General features: G+C 44.3%; 1 protein-coding gene across 4 annotated transcripts in view; it reads left to right on the top strand.

Annotated features, from left to right (window-relative positions):
- Positions 1-18,165, top strand: part of RNF123 (ring finger protein 123) — a 363,039-nt gene that overhangs the window by 139,426 nt on the left and 205,448 nt on the right. For all 4 annotated transcript variants that reach the window (XM_033926520.1, XM_033926519.1, XM_033926522.1 and 1 more), the window contains exons 14-15: positions 132-224; positions 12,175-12,248. In XM_033926520.1, coding sequence (XP_033782411.1) covers positions 132-224; positions 12,175-12,248 — 167 coding nt within the window. The remainder of the gene's footprint in view (positions 1-131; positions 225-12,174; positions 12,249-18,165) is intronic.

Here is an 18,165-nt window from a genome sequence, read left to right as displayed (position 1 = left end):
ATGTGCAGTCCTACCATGTTTTTAACCGCAGACTTTCCTGGTACTTACTGGAAGTACTGGAGGTGCTCTCTTCCCTGTTATGTCAGAGGTACAGATGTTTGCTTGATAAGAGGACTTTTCTAACTTTGTAGGACTATGAAGTGCATGAATGCCTGAAGCAGCTGATGATGTCTCTGTTGCGTGCTTACCGATTCTCTCCTATCATTCCTGATTTGGGTTTACAGGTAAGTAGATGCTCTTGAGTCTTCATGGTTCAGGATCCAAATAATAGAAGCTATTAATTTTCTTATGAGCACTAGTCTGGCTTTCAGTCAAAAATTCCCAATGACTTGGAAAAAGATGAATGGATCCTAATGTTTGGCGGCTATATATACATATAATAATTTTTTTTTAGCTTCAAAGCCAATCCGTACAATGTACCGTATTTCCCTGCATATAGGCTGCCCCTCTGCATAGGCCGCCCCCATGTATAGGCCACAGAAAAGGACGACCTATTTTTAAAACCGGAAGATTAGCCGCCCCATGGTATTAGCCGCGGCTTATCTTACTGGTACATTGCCTGCCAGCTGCCTTTTCCAATCATCCCCCTGGATCTCGCTGGACGATAGATGGCTCGAATCTCCAGCGGTGCAGGGCAGTTGCGATCTCTTCGGCATCTAGCTTAGCCCTGCACCGCTTGCTTGAATGGCTGACGTTCTGGCGGGATTCCTCATCCCGTTCCCGCGAGTTTTATCGCCCCATTCCTCTAAGCTCTGCCTTAACCACACAAGCCTCGAACACTTATGATTTTAAAGTGTTTCAGGCTTGTACAGATGAGAATGGAGTTTGTAGGAATGGGCAGAGACAGGAAAAGAACTCACAGGGATGGGACAGGCAAATGAGTACCCGCCGGGACAGGGAAAAGTTTGTCCCCGTGTCATTCTCTAGTTGAGAGACACTGAGCCATGAAGGGGGAGGGGGAGGGAAGATAGAGATACCTGACTGTGGAGGGAGGGGGGAGGGAGACCCAACCAGGAAGAGAGTGAGAGTCGGCCAGCCCTAACTGCAGAGGGAGAGAGACAGACCCAATTGTGGAAGGGGGGGTGGCGAGAGAGACTCAACTGCAAAGAGAAAAGGGGGCAGATGCTGATTTTCCAAAAATACTAGGACTAGGGGCATGCGACGAAGCTACTAAGTAGTAGTTTTAAAACAAACCAAAAAAATATTTTTTCCACAACATGTAATTAAACTCTGGAATTCATTGCTGGAATATGTGATGAAATCACCTTAGCAGAGTTCAAAAAGGTTTGGAAAATTTCCTAAAAGAGAAGTCCATAAGCCATTATTGAGATGGCTTGGAGAAATCCACTGCTTATTCCTAGGATAAGCAGCATAAAATCTGTTTTACAACTTGGGACCTGGGACCTGGGTTGGCCAGGATATTGGGCTTGATGGAACTTTGGTCTGTCCCAGTATGGCAACTCTTATGTTCTTAAGTGGGGTGAATGGGGAGAGATAATTGGATGGAATTAGCAAGGGAAGAGAGGCAGATCACTGGATGGAAGTGAGGAGGAGAGAGAAGGGAAGATGTTAGATGGAAGTGGGGAGGAAATTGGCTCAGACAGTGGATGGAAGGAGGTAGAGAAGGAAGGCACATGCTGGATGAAAGGAAGGGATAGAAAGGGCACATACTGGATGGGGAAGAGGACAGAGTTAGTGAGATATTGGAGGGAAAGAGGTGGCAAGCTATAGGTAGACACAGAGAAAAGAGGGAAATTGAGGACTGGATAGTAAAATATAATTTAATCTAGTTAGAGGCAGAAAATAAATTGAAGAAAGCTGAAAGGAAAAGTTGGAGAGAAAAACAACAGGAAATCCTGACAAGAGAGTTAAGGGAAAACGAGGAAAGCAGAAAACAGAGACTAGGTCTACAATTGGGAAAAAAAGAATTTTGTTTTCCATTTGAGGTAAATTTAGTGTGGTAGCTGTGTTAATAAATGTTGTCAATTTGGATAATCTTCAGGGATCAACATTCACAGGCTGTTCTTATCATGGGGTCTATAAACTCAATATCAGTAAGTAATAAATTTACCCCTCTAATTATATTTAATTGACTATCCAGGTGATCTTCATCTGGCTCTTCACTCATGCATCATAATATGCATGAGCCATCATCTTCATCAAATCATTTATACTAAATAAATTAAAAAAAAAAATTTTTTTAAATAAATAAATAAATAAATATATATATATATATATATATAAGAACATAAGAAGTTGCCTCCACTGGGTCAGACCGAGGTCCATCTCGCCCAGCGGTCCGCTCCCGCGGCGGCCCATCAGGTCTGCGACCTGTGAAGTGGTTTCTGACCACTTTTATAACCTACCTCAAGTTCTATCTGTACCCCTCTATTCCTTTATCCTCCAGGAACCTATCCAAACCCTTCTTGAACCCCTGTACAGAGTTCTGGCCTATCACTTCCTCCGGAAGCGCGTTCCATGTGTCCACCACCCTCTGCGTAAAAAAGAATTTTCTAGCATTTGTTCTAAACCTGTCCCCTTTCAATTTCTCCGAGTGACCCCTAGTGCTTGTGGCTCCCCTCAGTTTGAAGAATCTGTCCTTATTTACTCTCTCTATGCCCTTAAGGATTTTGAAGGTTTCTATCATGTCCCCTCTAAGTCTCCTCTTCTCCAGGGAGAACAGCCCCAGCATTTTTAACCTGTCAGCGTATGAAAAATTTTTCATACCATTTATTAGTTTAGTCGCCCTCCTCTGCACTCCCTCGAGTACCGCCATGTCCTTCTTGAGGTACGGTGACCAGTATTGAACACAGTACTCCAGGTGCGGGCGCACCATTGCGCGATACAGCGGCATGATGACTTCCTTCGTCCTGGTTGTAATACCTTTTTTGATGATGCCCAGCATTCTGTTTGCTTTCTTTGAGGCTGTCGCACATTGCGCCGATGGTTTCAGTGATGTGTCGACCATCACCCCCAGGTCCCTTTCAAGGTTACTCACCCCTAGCAGTGTTCCCCCCATTTTGTAGCTGAACATCGGGTTCTATTTCCCTACATGCATGACCTTGCATTTTTCTACGTTAAAACTCATTTGCCACTTTTTTGCCCAGTCTTCCAGTTTCGTTAGGTCCCTTTGCAGGTCTTCGCAGTCTTCCGTGTTTCTAACCCTGCTGCAGAGTTTGGTGTCTTCAGCAAATTTGATAACCTCACATTTTGTCCCTGCCTCCAGATCGTTAATAAATATATTGAACAGTAGAGGTCCCAGCACTGACCCCTGCGGAACTCCGCTCGTGACCCATTGCCAGTCTGAGTATTGGCCTTTTACTCCAACCCTCTGCTTCCTGCCCGCCAACCAGTGTTTGATCCATCGGTAGATATCCCCTTGCACCCCGTGGTACCACAGCTTTTTAAGTAGCCGTTCGTGAGGTACCTTGTCGAAGGCTTTTTGGAAGTCAAGGTAAATGATGTCTATGGATTCCCCCTTATCCATCTGGCTGTTTATTCCCTCAAAGAAGTACAGCAAGTTCGTGAGGCATGACCTTCCCTTGCAGAAGCCATGTTGGCTCGCCTTCAGTTGTCCATTGTTTTCTATGTATTCGCATATTGTGTCCTTTACCATTGCTTCCATCATCTTCCCTGGAACCGAGGTCAAGCTCACAGGCCTGTAGTTTCCCGGGTTACCCCTTGATCCCTTCTTAAAGATAGGCGTGACATTCGCTATTTTCCAGTCCTCTGGGATCTCCCCTGTTTTTAGGGAGAGGTTACATATTTGGTGAAGTGTCTCTGCTATTTCATTTCTCAGTTCTTTTAGTACCCTTGGGTGGATGCCGTCCGGGCCCGGTGATTTGTCGCTCTTTAGTCTGTCTATCTGCCTGAGGACATCCTCTTTGCTCACCTCTAGTTTTACCAGCCTTTCATCTTGTTCTCCGTTTATAATCTCCTCGGGTTCCGGAATATTGGTTGTGTCCTCTCTGGTGAAGACTGACGAGAAGAATTTGTTTAACCTGTCAGCTATCTCTTTTTCCTCCTTTATCGCTCCTTTCCTATCTCCGTCATCCAGTGGTCCCACTTCCTCTCTGGCTGGTTGTTTCCCTTTCACATACCTGAAGAAGGGTTTGAAGTTTCTTGCTTCTCCTGCCAGTCTTTCCTCATATTCTCTCTTTGCTTTCCTGACCTCTCGATGACATTCTTTCTGGTGTCTTTTGTGCTCTTCCTGGTTTTCCTTTGTTGGTTCCTTTTTCCATTTCTTGAAGGATGATTTCTTGTCGCTTATCGCCTTTTTAACTGCAGATGTTATCCATGCTGGGTTTTTAGTTTGATTTTTTTTGCACCCTTTCCTAAACCTTGGGACGTACAGGTCTTGTGCCTCGAGCACTGTGCATTTAAGCAGTGTCCAGGCTTCCTTTACGGTCTTCACCTTCCCTGAGCTGCTGCTGAGCTTTTTTCCTACCATTTTCCTCATGTCCTTGTAGTTTCCTTTTCTGAAGTTGAGTGCTGTCGTTGTGGTTCTTTTCACCTTGGTTGTTCCCATGTTTAATTTGTATTGGATCATGTTGTGATCGCTGTTCCCTAACGGTGCTAGTACCTCCACTTCCTTTGCGGGTCCCTCTAGCCCGTTGAGGATTAGGTCTAGAGTGGTGTCCCCTCTCGTTGGTTCTGTGACCAGCTGCTCCATGAAACAGTCCCTTATTGCCTCTAGGAATTTAGTTTCTCGCGTGCACTTTGAGTGCCCAATGTCCCAGTCTATTCCCGGATAGTTGAAGTCCCCCATAACCACCACCTTTTCTGTTTTGCACACCTGTCTCAGTTCGGCCTCCAGGTCTAGGTCGTTTGTTTCTGGCTGTCCTGGTGGGCGATAGTACAGTCCCAATTTGATGTCAGCTCCTTCCCCTCCTGTCAGCTTAACCCATAGTGACTCCAGACTGTCTGCCCTTATTGTTGTTTCGATTCTGGATGAGGCAATGGAGTCCTTTATATACAGTGCTATTCCTCCCCCCTTCTTGTGTGCCCTGTCCTTCCTGTAGAGTTTGTACCCTGGCAGGGCCACATCCCATTTGTTGTCCTCTGACCACCATGTTTCTGTGATTCCTATTATGTCTATGTCCTTTTTTCTGGCTATAACTTCTAGCTCCCCCATTTTAGTTCTTAGGCTTCTAGCATTTGTATATAGGCAATTTAAGTCCCAGTTTGTTACCTTTTCTTTCGGATCTACTCTTGATTTGTTGCTCCTGCTGGTCTCCTCGCGTGTTGCCTCCTGCGGTGTGTCTATTCCGTCCTCTGCCCGCTTCTTTGTTCTTTGATAGCCCTCTGGTTCCGGCTGTTTCCTCCTTGTTTTGCTCTTTAGCTCTAAATGCCCCTCGGTTCCCTGTGCTGCTTCTTTGGGTTTATGTCCATAAAGTGTCCATTTTGTCTCTAGTCCTCTATTGCCAGTTCCTGTCTCAGTATCTTTGCTCGATACTGTGGTCCGATGTGTCGAAGTCAGATCGACTATCGGCTTTCCCCTTGTTATCAGTTTAAAGTCATGTCTATGCAGGTCTGGATGTTACGTGCCAGCATCCTTGTCCCAGCCGTGCTCAAATGCAGACCATCTCTCCTGTAGAGCTTGTTTTTCCCCAGGAAGGTTGACCAGTTCCGTACAAAGAGGAAGCCCTCCTCGTCACACCATCGCCTCAGCCATCCATTTGTTGCTTGCAGCTCGGTCTGCCTCCTCGCATCTGCCCTTGGTACTGGCAGGATCTCAGAAAAGGCTATCTTCCCTGTCCTCAGCTTCAGCTTCCTCCCCAGGATCTTAAACTGTTCGGTCAGTGTAGTCATGTTGAAATTCCTTCTGCTGACGTCATTTGTTCCAACATGGATTATCACTGCTGTGTCCTCTGTCTCAGCTCCCTCCATGATTCTCTCGATTTTGTCGGAGATGTCCTTTGTCCTCGCCCCTGGGAGACATGTCACTAGGCGATCCGCTCTGCCTCCTGCTATGTGACTGTCCACCTCTCTCAGGATTGAGTCTCCCACCACGATAGCAGATTTTCCTCTCCTCAGCTTCCTCCTGGGTCTCAGGTCTGTGTCGGTGATGATTGGGTCCTCCAATCCTTCCTTCTCCTGGTTGGTTCCTCCGCAAGGTTCCTCTCCCTCGGCTCCTGGTGGGTCCTGATGGCTCCTGGCGGGTCCTGTCCTCCATCCGTTTGTTCCCTTCTGAAGAGCGGGTGATCCTGTGTCTCTACCATCCTGCAGGCCTCCTCGATGAATCTTTCGAGCTCTTTGACCTGTTCATTGAAGTGGTTTTCTCTGGTGGTGTCCTCAGTTGGTTCAAATTCCCCTGGTTCCTCTATGGAGCGGAGTCCCTCTAGCTCCTGTACTTTGATCTGCAGTCTCCCGACCTCCTTCTTGAGACTAGCCAGTTCCTGACATCGACCGCATATGTAGGCCTGCCTCCCGGAAGGGAGGTAGACATACATGTGACAATCGATGCAGTATACTGGAAAGCTTCGCTGGCCTTCTGCTGCCTCCATTATTCCTTCCTTGTGACTAAAGTTGGTGCGCTGGAATGTGCCCGACGTGTATCTGAAGTCCCTTGGTGTGTAGGAGTGGTACACGGTGTGCAGCTAGCTGAAAAAATAGATAGAGAAGAGAAGAATGAGAACAGAAAAAATAATTAATTTTTTTTTTTTTTTTTTTTTTTAGGTTAGAGTTAGAGTTTGAGTTAGAGTTTGCTGCTGGGCTGCCTGTGCTTCTGGCTCCTTCTCTAGGCTCCTTCGCGAAGGCGCTCTCGCTAAGGCGAGCGCCTTGGCCGCTCGCCTTCGCCGCGTGCCGAACGGCCGCGAGCCGTTGGCTCCCTTGCTTTTAAGGGGGAGCCCGGGCTCCGAGACTACCTCCGACGCTGTGGGGGTGGGCGGAGCTATATATATATAGATAGATAGATAGATAGATAGATAGATAGATAGATAGATAGAGAGAGAGTTTTTAAAAATCTTTTAATTGATATAAATATCTCTTATCACTTATCTTAAAATTTAGTAGCCGATAGGGAGAGACACTTACTAAATCTTAAGTGATAAAGATATTTATACATATTTATATCAATTAAAAGTTAAAAAATAAAATATATAGTATAAATGATCCGATGAAGATAATGGCTCGTGCATATTATGATGCATGAGTGAAGAGCCCACTGAGGATCCATCTAGATATTCAATTAAATACAATTAGAGGGGTAAATCTATTACTGATATTGAGTTAATAAATGTTGTGATGGGCAGAAACTTGTCAAGGCAAAAAACCCAGCACTTAGACCAGAACAGGCTAAAAGCAAGCCTGTGCCCAAGGGTTGAGATAGCATTACAAAGGCCCTTAAGAAAGATGAAGCTCCCCTGGAAGCACAGAAACTGGGGTGGAAAGGAACTATCCTGATGGGACGAGTCGACACTCAGATTCCGAGGTAAGGACCCAATATGCAAACAGTTCTCTTGGAGCCACACAGACTCAGTCAGGGATAGCCTTACAGGGACTCAGCAAACACAAAGTGTGGAGGGCCATGTATGTTAATGCACACAGTTTAGGCAATAAAATTCTAGAACTAGAAACTGAAATAAGGGATGCCAACCTGGACATGGTGGCAATATCCGAGACTTGGTTCACTGACGCACATGGGTGGGATATGGCTATACCGGGGTACAATCTACTTCGTCAGGACAGAGAGGGCAGGTTAGGTGGAGGGGTAGCACTATACATTAAAGAACACATCAAAACTACCAGGATCACTGATGTCAAGTATACCGGGGAGTCCCTCTGGGTTAATCTGGCACGAGGTAGTAAAAAATGCCTGTATCTTGGTGTGGTATACAGACCTCCAAGACAACCGGAAAACATGGACGCAGAATTAATTGAAGACATAGAGAATATAACTCTACGGGGTGACACTGTGCTGCTAGGGGACTTCAACATGCCTGATGCAGACTGGAAGACATTTTCAGCAGCAACCAGCAGCAGCAGGAGGCTTCTGAACTCCATAAAAGGAGTACATCTCAAACAGATGGTAACGGAGCCCACTAGGGCCCAGACGATCCTAGACCTGGTACTCACAAACGGGGAAAGCATCTCAGAGGTCTCGGTAGGAGATACGCTAGCCTCCAGCGACCATAACATGGTATGGTTCAACATTGGGAAAGGATCCCCTAAATCAATTACAAAAACAAAGGTGCTCAAATTTCGGGGCGCCGACTTCGCACGTATGGGAGATCACGTTCATCAGACGCTACAGGACCAAGCAGAGACCGGCAATGTGGAAACTATGTGGTCGTACCTGAAATCATCCATACACGAAGCAACTAATCGCTACATAAAATCAGTAGATAAACGGCAAAGAAACAACAAACCCCAATGGTTTACTGAAGAGATCTCACTCCTCATTAAGGAGAAGAAAAAAGCATTTCTTTCCTACAAACGCACCCAGAGAAGAGAAACTAAAGTAGAATATAAGACCAGATCTGCAGCGGTCAAAACAGCAGTTAGGGAGGCCAAACGTCGAGTGGAAGAAACTCTGGCACAAAACATTAAAAAAGGGGACAAATCCTTCTTTAGGTATATCAGCGATAGGAAAAGGAACACAGACGGTATAGTACGCCTTAGACAACCGGACGGAAACTACGCGGTGGCGGATTCAGAAAAAGCAGAACTACTAAATGAATATTTCTGCTCAGTCTTCACCTGCGAAGCACCGGGACACGGACCACAGTTGATGATAATACAAGACGTGGATGACCCGTTTCAGAATTTTGAGTTCACTCCTGGGGACGTCTACAACGAACTGGCAAGGCTAAAAGTAAACAAGGCCATGGGACCGGACAATTTACACCCAAGAGTGCTCAGAGAATTGAGAGATGTCCTGGCAGAACCGTTGGCGGTGCTCTTCAATCTCTCACTAAGTACGGGGAAAGTTCCGTTGGACTGGAAAACAGCCAACGTCGTTCCTCTACAAAAAAAGGGTTGCAAGGCTGAGGCTGCGAACTATAGACCGGTAAGCCTCGCCTCAATAGTGTGCAAACTCATGGAAACACTAATTAAGTACAAATTAGATACGATCCTGAACGAGGGTAATCTCCGGGATCCCAGCCAACATGGATTCACCAAGGGTAGGTCATGCCAGTCCAATCTAATAAGCTTCTTTGACTGGGTAACAAGAAGACTAGACTCAGGAGAGTCCTTGGACGTCGTGTACCTGGACTTCAGCAAAGCGTTTGACAGTGTCCCACACCGCAGGCTGCTGAACAAGATGAAATCTATGGGATTAGGAGAGACTCTAACTGCATGGGTTAAAGATTGGCTTAGTGGCAGACTTCAGAGGGTGGTGGTCAACGGTACCCTTTCTAAAATGTCGGAGGTGACCAGCGGAGTGCCACAGGGTTCGGTCCTGGGCCCACTCCTCTTCAACATATTCATTAGGGATCTGACTCAAGGGCTCCGAGGTAAGGTAACCTTATTCGCTGATGACGCCAAACTATGCAATGTAGTAAACGGCTGTAATCTTCAGGATGCTATGGAGCAAGACCTGCGTACTTTAGAAAGTTGGTCCTTGATCTGGCAGCTGGGCTTCAACGCCAAGAAATGTAAGGTCATGCATCTCGGCAACGGAAATCCTTGCAGAACTTACACCCTGAATGGAGAAACTTTAGCCAGGACTACGGCAGAACGAGACTTAGGAGTAATCATCAGTGCTGACATGAAAGCAGCCACTCAAGTGGAGAAGGCTTCATCTAAAGCACGGCAAATGATAGGTTGTATCAAGAGAAGCTTCATCAACAGGAAACCTGAAGTCATGATGCCACTGTACAGAGCCATGGTGAGACCGCATCTGGAATACTGTGTTCAATTCTGGAGGCCACATTACCGTAAGGATGTGCTCAGAGTTGAATCGGTTCAGCGGATGGCCACCAGGATGGTCTCGGGGCTAAAGGGTCTCTCGTACGAAGAAAGACTGAGCAAATTGCAGCTCTACACTCTCGAGGAGCGTAGGGAGAGGGGAGACATGATTGAGACATTTAAGTACATCACGGGACGGGTAGAGGTGGAAGATGATATCTTTCTTCTCAGGGGACCCTCGACCACAAGAGGACATCCGCTCAGCTCAGGGGAGGGAAGTTTCGTGGAGACACCAGGAAATACTTCTTCACGGAGAGAGTGATTGAGCATTGGAACGAGCTTCCAGTGCAGGTGGTCGAGGCACGCAGCATCTCAGACTTCAAGAATAAATGGGATACCTATGTGGGATCCCTACGAGGTCATGCCAAGGGATAGGGTCACTAGGACTGAATGAGCGGGTCAGTAGAGTGACAGTATAATTACAATTATTCTTTAGGGGGTCAGTAGACTTAAGAGGGTGGGTAAATAGTGTGGGCAGACTTGATGGGCTATGGCCCTTATCTGCCGTCATCTTTCTATGTTTCTAAACTGGAAAACAAGGTGAGGAGGGTTCCAAAAACTAACCCTTTGCCGTATTATTCCTTTTCCTTACCCAGAGTTTCAAGTTTTATTAAAATTTGATGGATCGCTTAATCTTAATACAAAGCGATGACGAAGTCTAAAAAAACCATTATACATCACCTAATGCAGGGATACAGCGTCAAAAACAGACCAATTACTAGACATAAACAGACCCGAAAAGGGAAATGAGAGAGAAATACAATATATGATAGTAAATAAGACAAGTAAGGAGTAAAACAATAGGGAAGGAAACATCAAGAAAAGATCTAGCTGAATTTAAAAGTGATAAGATTCTAAAAAAAAAAAAAATAAATTAGCAGTCAAAAGCATCTTTGAAAAGAAAGCATTTTAACTTGCTTTTAAACCTATCAATAAGACGTTCTTCCCTTATGTGTATTGGGAGGGAATTCAACAAAGAAAAATGAGGAGACCCAATAATCCACAGTGAAGACAATCCACCGATGAAAACAAAAACCTGTGGATACAGATGTTCTGGAGATAATTTATTATACACTGACATATAAAAACATGAAAATTCAATTAAAAAAGTACAATGATAAAAAATACTGTGATAAAAATCCAACCGGACCCTACAAGGTCTGTGTTTCGGTGAACACGCCTTCCTCAGGGGTCCAATGGTTTACAAACTCACATATAAAGAATTGGACTGAAAACAGTCTATTGTCTTTAAACATGTGAGCAAAGAAAACCACAGACAAGCTGAAGTAGAAGGGAATTCCACAGTTGCAGAAAAAATATATTGCCTTCGAGGGAAGACTGAATCTGTTCCAGCAGCTAGGCTTAATGAAAGGGGATGTGCTAGCAGTGCCGGGGAAATGTCAGGCACACAGAGGGAGGGCCCAGAGACTTACGAAAAACGGGAAGAGAGCCAGAGCTTCTTAAAAAGTGGAAGATTATTCCAAAGTTGGGTAAGCTTGAAGGTCAGAGATTGACCAAAGATCTTGGCTCTTTTGATACCTTTACTAGAAGGACAGGATAATTTGAGTTGAGTTGTTGGTCACCCCTTGCAAAAGAGAATCTATAAAGATTCCAAGATAAAGGAACTAGGGGGGTAAAAATACCATAGAGGATTTTAAAAGTGACACAGGCACATTTGAACTGGACTCTAAAATACACAGGGAACAAGTGAAGACTAAGACATCCTCCGGGCAATATCAGACAGTTCTATCTGCTCATTTTCTCTCACCAGCAGTTTCCTCAGCAGCTCAGCAGTTCCCTTCCTGGATTGCCTTCTTCCTCCTTGGCCAGGTGCTGTGCGTGCCCTCGACAAAGAAAGCTTCTCTCTAAAGTCCCTTGCTGCAGGGCCCCACCCCCTCTCTCTGGCTGGAACAGGTAGAGGTTTAAAGTGACCTGCACTCTTACACTGGGACTTAGCTTTTTCAGGCTTTAAAGTGACAGTTTTGTATCTGGGACTTTTAGTTTGGTTCTGCCTTTCTCTTAGGGGTTCTGGACTACTGGTAGGACTAGGCTCATGTTCCTGGGGTTCAAGCTCTGGGGTTGCAGGCTCCCTGTCACAGCATGTAGTTGCTTGCAAAAGCAACTTGAATGTTGCTCAGTAGAGTCTGTCTGGGTAACTTTAACTAAGAGAAAGAATAATCATCTTACTGTTCTCTGAGAGCACATGTTGTGTCATCCTCTGTGTATGCTTTACAATCGAGCTTCTCTCTCTTATGTTTCCAGATCCACTACCTGCGGCTCACCATTGCTATCCTGAAGCATGAGAAATCCAGGAAGTATCTGCTCAACAATGTGTTGTATCCTTTCCTTTGTGTGTAGCTTCATCTGAGGGATAGGAATTACATGTTCTTAGGCTATAATGGCAAAGAGATAAAGATTGTTGGAGGGTTTTTCTACTGTATGTGGTGATCTACTGGGACCTGATTACTTATGGAGATTAGATGGACATTGTCTTTCCATGCTGAATGTGCTCCTTAGAGTTCTGATTAGGATTAACCTTTCAGCTTTAATGCTCAAATTCCCCAAAGATTTTAGGCTGTAAACTTAGGGCTCCTTTTATCAAGGTTCGCTAGCGGGGTTAGCGTGTCGGACATTTAATCACGCGCTAACCCCCGCGGCAAGCCAAGAAACTAACGCCTCGTCAATGGAGGCGTTAGCAACTAGCGCGGCCCCTCCCGCGCCTTGATAAAAGGACCCCTTAGGTCTTTCTTAGACAGGATGCTCGCATTTCAAGCAAGTAAACAACAGTCCTGGTTGGGTAACTATATTAGCGGAGCCATGCTGTCCTACGGCGCCTTCCGAAAAGAAATTAAGACAGTAAAGTTCAAATTCGCCTGCTTCTGCTTTAAAGCACTACACGGACTTGCCCCTAAATACATAACTGACCTTTTCTCCTTCTCAGCCAACAGACACAAGAGAAGCTTCATTTCTCCCCCAGTGAGAGGTTGTAAACTGAAAAAAACACCTTCTCTCACACCAAGCATGGGGTAAAGACCTAGAACAATTGCTTTCGCCCACTACTTATGAGGAATTTAGGAAACGTCTAAAAATACACCTGTTCCTAAAGCATCTAGACAACTGATCCACTCATCTCTCTCCCCTCAATAACGATTAACTTGTCCTATTGATCACTTTCTCCTCAACAATGGATTTCCTGTCCTATTAATTCTCTTTCTTCCACCCCTCTTAAAGTCAATCAATTTGTACCTTTGCTTAATCTTTTGTAAACCACATAGAACTTCACGGTACTGTGGTATATAAACTGTTATTATTATTATTATTATAAATTTATCTCTTAATTCGAGATTTTATTCTCAACATAAATAATTTTACTGTATTAACTTAAATATTTTTACTGTCCTTTTGGTTAATATGCTGTATTCTTACCATTACTATTTTGTATTTCGCTGATTGTCCAGTTTTTCTCTTTTGTGTAAACCGCCTAGAATTCTTTTGATTGAGGCGGTATAGAAAAATAAAGCTATGTTATGAGAGGCCAGCATAAAGTCTTGCTGTTGTAATATGTGTATTGAAACTAACTCAGGATAAATGAGCAACTGTAAACAAAGGCTTGGGGGCAACCTATGTGATGGGTAGTTAAAGCCCTAACCACCAGTTGGCAGAGTATATGAGCCATTTTAGTCTTTCATCTACTGTATTAAGTAGAAATAAAACAAAACCAGAAAGGAAACAATAGCTTTTTTATTGGACTAACTTCATGTAGTTTATGATTAGCTTTCGAAGGTAACCCCTTTTTCCTCAGATCATAAATAAAAGTACGTTTCCACAATAAAGAGACTCCCAACAGACTGGAATATACTTTTAAACAAAAGAAAACGTATTTTACCCCACAGGATGGACATAACACAAAACTAGACAACTACATAGAAAGTTTCAGATATAGGGAAAAATCACAACTTTCCAGCAAACAAAAGAAAAATCTGTACCACCTTTCCACACCAGCACTAGCTGCCATAACAAGCTCACAAAATAATCAAAACATTGTCATTCAAACCTGCAGACAAAGGAGGCGCTATAGTAATTATGGACACACAGAATTACATTGGAGAAATGCACAGATAACACATACTATAAGAAACTGACTGAAGACCTCACAAAATATTATACTAAACTGTCTTTAAGCCTGTTACATTAACGGGTGCTAGAATAGATGTGTGTTTGTCTGTCTTTCTTTCTTTCTCTCTCTCTCTTTGGCCATTGTCTGTCTTTCTTTCTTTCTCTCTCTCTCTTTGGCCATTGTCTGTCTTTCTTTCTATCTCTCACTTTCCTCGGCTGTCCAGCAGCACCCCTTCCCTGCTCCCCCTGTCCAGCAGCACTCCTTCCCTGCTCCCCCTGTCCAGCAGCAGCCCTTCTCCCTTCCTTTTACCTCCCCCCTGTCCAGCAGCACCCCTTCCCTGCTCCCCCTTCATTTTACCTATTACCCAGTTTTTGTGGTGGTCTGCAGTGGTTTCGGGGTCGCAGCGTCGTGGAAGAAAGGCATTGTTTAAACTGCTGCAGGCTTCTACTGATGGGGAAACTGCCAAACGCTCTACTGCGCATGCGGAAACCGCCGAACGAAACACTCGCACTCTCCGTTTTCTGCCTTCTTCTGCCCCACGTGCTGCAAGCCGCACCTCAAATCGAATTTGGCATGGAAGCAGAAATAACGGCGGCAGGGATCATGCCGTCTCAACAGTGCATGCGCGGGTAAGGGTTTTATTATAGAGGATAGCTAAAAAAAAAAAACCTCATCAAAACACTTCCTAAGCAAGTACATCCCCTTTTAAAGAAACTCATACCTAACCATCCTTCTATGGGCACATTCTACATGCTGCTGAAAATGCATAAACCTGGCAACCCTGGCAGACCAATCATATCTGGTATTGGCACACTCGCAGAAGAAATATCTGGATTTATAGAGTGGATTCTTAAACCCTTTGTGCAAAGGACAAAGAGTTTCATACAAGACACCACAAACTTCCTGAACAAATTGAATAATGCCGAGCAGCTACCACCTAGTACACTTCTAGTCACAACATTCCCCATACATTATGCGGCATTCCTGCATGTGGAAAACTCCTAAAAACATTTACCCTGGACCAACAACACTCTCCGAAAGCTATTACAGCATTGGTCAAATGCATTCTAACTCGCAACTATTTCCGCTTTAACAATGACATCTATCTGCAAAATATGGGCACCAGGATGACACCACAATATGCAAACCTCTAAATACATATCAGACATTTCTAAATACATATCAGACAAACCCCTGAAATACCAGTATATAGATTACATTTTTATGATTTGGACTGGGAGAAGAGACTCTCAAATAATTTTTCAACTTTTTCAATACATACCACCCTACAATAAAATTCAAAAGACTATTTCCCAGAAAAAGTCAATTTTCTAGACACCACAGTCTCTATCAGTAATGGTTACATCCAAACTTATATTTACAAGAAATCTACAGACAGATGCAGCTACTTCCACAACTCCAGCTTCCACCCCTCACATATAAAAAGATCCATTATACACGGCCAAGCCACACAATACCACCGTAACTGCTCTGGCCCAAGAGACAAGAGATAATCACTTAAAAACCCTGACTGAATCCTTCAAACAAAAAGGATATAACCCTAAAATCTCCAAGAATATTGCCTCATCCCTTAAAACACTCAGAGAAAAACTATTGCACTACAAGGACAAGAAAACAAGGAAAGGATCCCCTTGGTACTGACATACAATCCAGAAATGGAAAAACTACTCCAAGAAGATGAAATATTCCCAGTCTACCTTTGCTGGCCTTCCATCAGCCACCTAATCTGAAACGGAAACTGGTAAGAAGAAACTCCCTGTACAAACCCACAAAGAAGAGAATGGCACACATCCTTGCAGTGTGGCAAGCTGCAAACTCTGCGAGCACATCTCAGAGGATCCCATGATCAAAACAGTTCCTAAGCAAGTACAGCCCCTTTTAAAGAAACTCATACCTACCCATCTTTCTATGGGCACATTCTACATGGGAAAAACATACAACTTAAGGGAATCCTTCACATGTTCATCTTCCAATGTGGTATATTTCATTCAATGTAAAAAGTGTAAAGAAGAGTGCTACATTGGTGAAACAGGCCAGATGCTAAAGACTAGGATCAACTTACACAGGTATCATATTAAAAATTATAGTGCCAGCCAGGATGTCACCTCTGTCAGACAGCACTTTGGAAATACTGACTACTGCCCCAATGATTTTAAGACAATCCAAGAACATAATGTAATATAATCTCTGTAATGTCGCCTAGAGCTTGTATAATAATAATAATAACTTTATTCTTCTATACCGCCACAATCTTGCGACTTCTAGGCAGTTTACAGTCAAGAGAGCTGGACATTCAGCAAATTACAATATGCAGATAGTCAGAGGAAATACAGAGAGCAGATACTTTAAGAAAGCACGGATATAGAAATACAATTTGTTGAGCAAGAGTATAAGATATAGGTATGTGCGATGCACAAATGGAAGAAATAAAATAAAAAAAATAAAAAATTTTGAAATCAAAACAATAAAATATTTTGATACATAAGAACATAAGCAATGCCTCTGCTGGGTCAGACCAGAGGTCCATCGTGCCCAGCAGTCCGCACACGCGGTGGCCCAACAGGTCCAGGACCTGTGCAGTAATCCTCTATCTATACCCTTCTATCCCCTTTTCCAGCAGGAAATTGTCCAATCCTTTCTTAAACCCCTGTACTGTACTCTGCCCTATTACGCCCTCTGGAAGCGCATTCCAGGTGTCCACCACTCGTTGGGTAAAGAAGAACTTCCTAGCATTCGTTTTAAATCTGTCCCCTTTCAACTTTTCCAAGTGTCCTCTTGTTCTTTTATTTTTCGAAAGTTTGAAGAATCTGTCCTTCTCTACTCTCTCTATGCCCTTCATGATCTTATAAGTCTCTATCATATCCCCTCTAAGTCTCCTCTTCTCCAGGGAAAAGAGACCCAGTTTCTCCAATCTCTCAGCGTATGAGAGGTTTTCCATCCCTTTTATCAAGCGTGTCGCTCTCCTTTGAACCCTCTCGAGTAACGCCATATCCTTCCTAAGGTACGGAGACCAATATTGGACGCAGTATTCCAGATGCGGGCGCACCATCGCCCGATACAATGGCAGGATAACTTCTTTTGTCCTTGTTGTAATACCCTTCTTGATTATGCCTAGCATTCTATTTGCTTTCTTAGCGGCTGTTGCGCACTGTGCCGTCGGCTTCATTGTCATGTCCACCATTACCCCCAAGTCCCTTTCTTGGTTACTCTCATTCAATAATATCCCTCCCATTGTATAGTTGTACCTCGGGTTTCTGTTTCCAACATGCAATACTTTACATTTCTCAACGTTGAACTTCATCTGCCATCTCGCCGCCCATTCCCCCAATTTGTTCAAGTCCCTTTGCAATTCTTCACATTCCTCTTTAGTCCCAGCTCCACTAAATAGTTTTGTATCGTCCGCAAATTTTATTATCTCACACTTCGTGCCTGTTTCTAGATCATTTATGAATATATTAAATAGCAGCGGCCCGAGCACTGAGCCCTGCGGAACACCACTCGTGACCCTCATCCAGTCCGAGTAGTGGCCTTTCACCCCTACCCTCTGTTTCCTACCCGCCAACCAGTTTCTGATCCATCTATGTACGTCTCCGTCCACTCCATGGTTCTTCAGTTTCCGGAGTAGACGTTCGTGAGGCACCTTGTCAAAGGCTTTTTGGAAATCAAGGTGTCTATGGGGTCTCCTCTGTCCATCCGTTTGTTAATTCCTTCGAAGAAGTGCAATAAGTTTGTTAGGCACGATCTCCCCCTGCAGAAACCATGTTGGGTTGTTTTCAAAAGTTCGTTTCTTTCCAGATGTTCATCGATGTGTTCTTTAATCAGTGCTTCCGCCAGTTTCCCCGGAACCGAGGTCAAACTCACTGGTCTGTAGTTTCCCGGGTCACCTCTTGATCCCTTTTTAAAGATGGGCGTGACATTGGCTATCTTCCAATCCTCCGGGATCATGCCTGTTTTCAAGGATAGGTTGCAAATTTGCTGCAGTAGTTTCGCTATCTCCTCCTTTAATTCCTTCAGAACCCTGGGATGGATTCCGTCCGGACCCGGGGATTTGTCAGTTTTAAGTTTTTCTATCTGCCTGTGTACATCATCAAGGCTCACTTCCATGGATGTTAATT

This window comes from Geotrypetes seraphini, chromosome 17, assembly GCF_902459505.1.
Source record: "Geotrypetes seraphini chromosome 17, aGeoSer1.1, whole genome shotgun sequence".
Classification (NCBI taxonomy): domain Eukaryota; kingdom Metazoa; phylum Chordata; class Amphibia; order Gymnophiona; family Dermophiidae; genus Geotrypetes; species Geotrypetes seraphini.
This window is presented reverse-complemented; position numbering and strand designations above follow the sequence as displayed.